The following is an 809-nucleotide window of genomic DNA, read 5'->3' on the forward strand; positions in this document are numbered from 1 at the left end:
TTTTTCCCTCTTCAAATATTTTCTCTAGTGAAAATGAGTATGGATCATGATTTTATAATAGGAAACAAAGCAAATGAAAAACCAGAAAAAGTGAAGTGGTATGCTTTAAGGGTCCAATAAAATAGGTCAGTGGACATTTATGTAGTGGTAAAGTGCTAGAAAGGCCTTTCATTAGTATTTAAAAAATGATAGAGTACAAAGAAGTTTGCAGATTCATTTGATGGTGGTGACCATAGGCACCATAGCAATGGCACTGGCTGAGTTGGAGTTGACTATGTCCTCATACTCCGGGGGTGGGTCTAAATGAGGTTCAGTTTCACTCCTCCGTAGGTTCACCTGGCCAGTAGCTTCCTCATAGGTTGGTGGGGGATCGCAGTTGGACAGGCGAGTGGAGACAGAATCTGAGCGCCCTACAACATATTCCAGAAAGCCAGGAGACAATCCACTGCTATCAAACACTTCATCTGGTGGGGGAGGTGGAGTGATAATATTAAGGTGCTGAGGGAAGGGTATGTGGCCTTCGGTCACTGTCTGTCTACGAGTTTTGTTTCTTAGGAAGCATCTCCAGATTAGGAAAATGACAAGGAGGATAATGAAGAGGCCAAAGATTAATGGGAAGGTAAGGTAAAATTGGAACCAGTCACTTCCTCTGTTACTCTCTCCTTGTTGCGCTTTTGTGTAGGTGCTCCAAAACTCCTTCTGAAAATACAAGACAAAATAATAAAAAATCAGTATGCTAAAAATAGTGGGAAAATCTGACTAACAAGTCACTTGCAATTACATCACAAAGATATAAGCACTATTAACAC

At 40.9% G+C, this 809-nt stretch overlaps 1 protein-coding gene across 1 annotated transcript; it reads right to left on the minus strand.

Moving 5' to 3' along the window:
- Window positions 1-8: 8 nt before the first annotated feature.
- On the minus strand, window positions 9-699 carry LOC102479662 (transmembrane gamma-carboxyglutamic acid protein 1; the record flags this gene model as incomplete). Its single annotated transcript, XM_006160911.3, is given in 1 exon segment — window positions 9-699. A coding segment is annotated over 1 exon segment (486 nt), but the record flags the coding sequence as incomplete, so codon positions are not given.
- Window positions 700-809: the final 110 nt, after the last annotated feature.

Source organism: Tupaia chinensis, unplaced genomic scaffold (genome assembly GCF_000334495.1).
Source record: "Tupaia chinensis unplaced genomic scaffold, TupChi_1.0 Scaffold132129_1, whole genome shotgun sequence".
Taxonomy (NCBI): domain Eukaryota; kingdom Metazoa; phylum Chordata; class Mammalia; order Scandentia; family Tupaiidae; genus Tupaia; species Tupaia belangeri.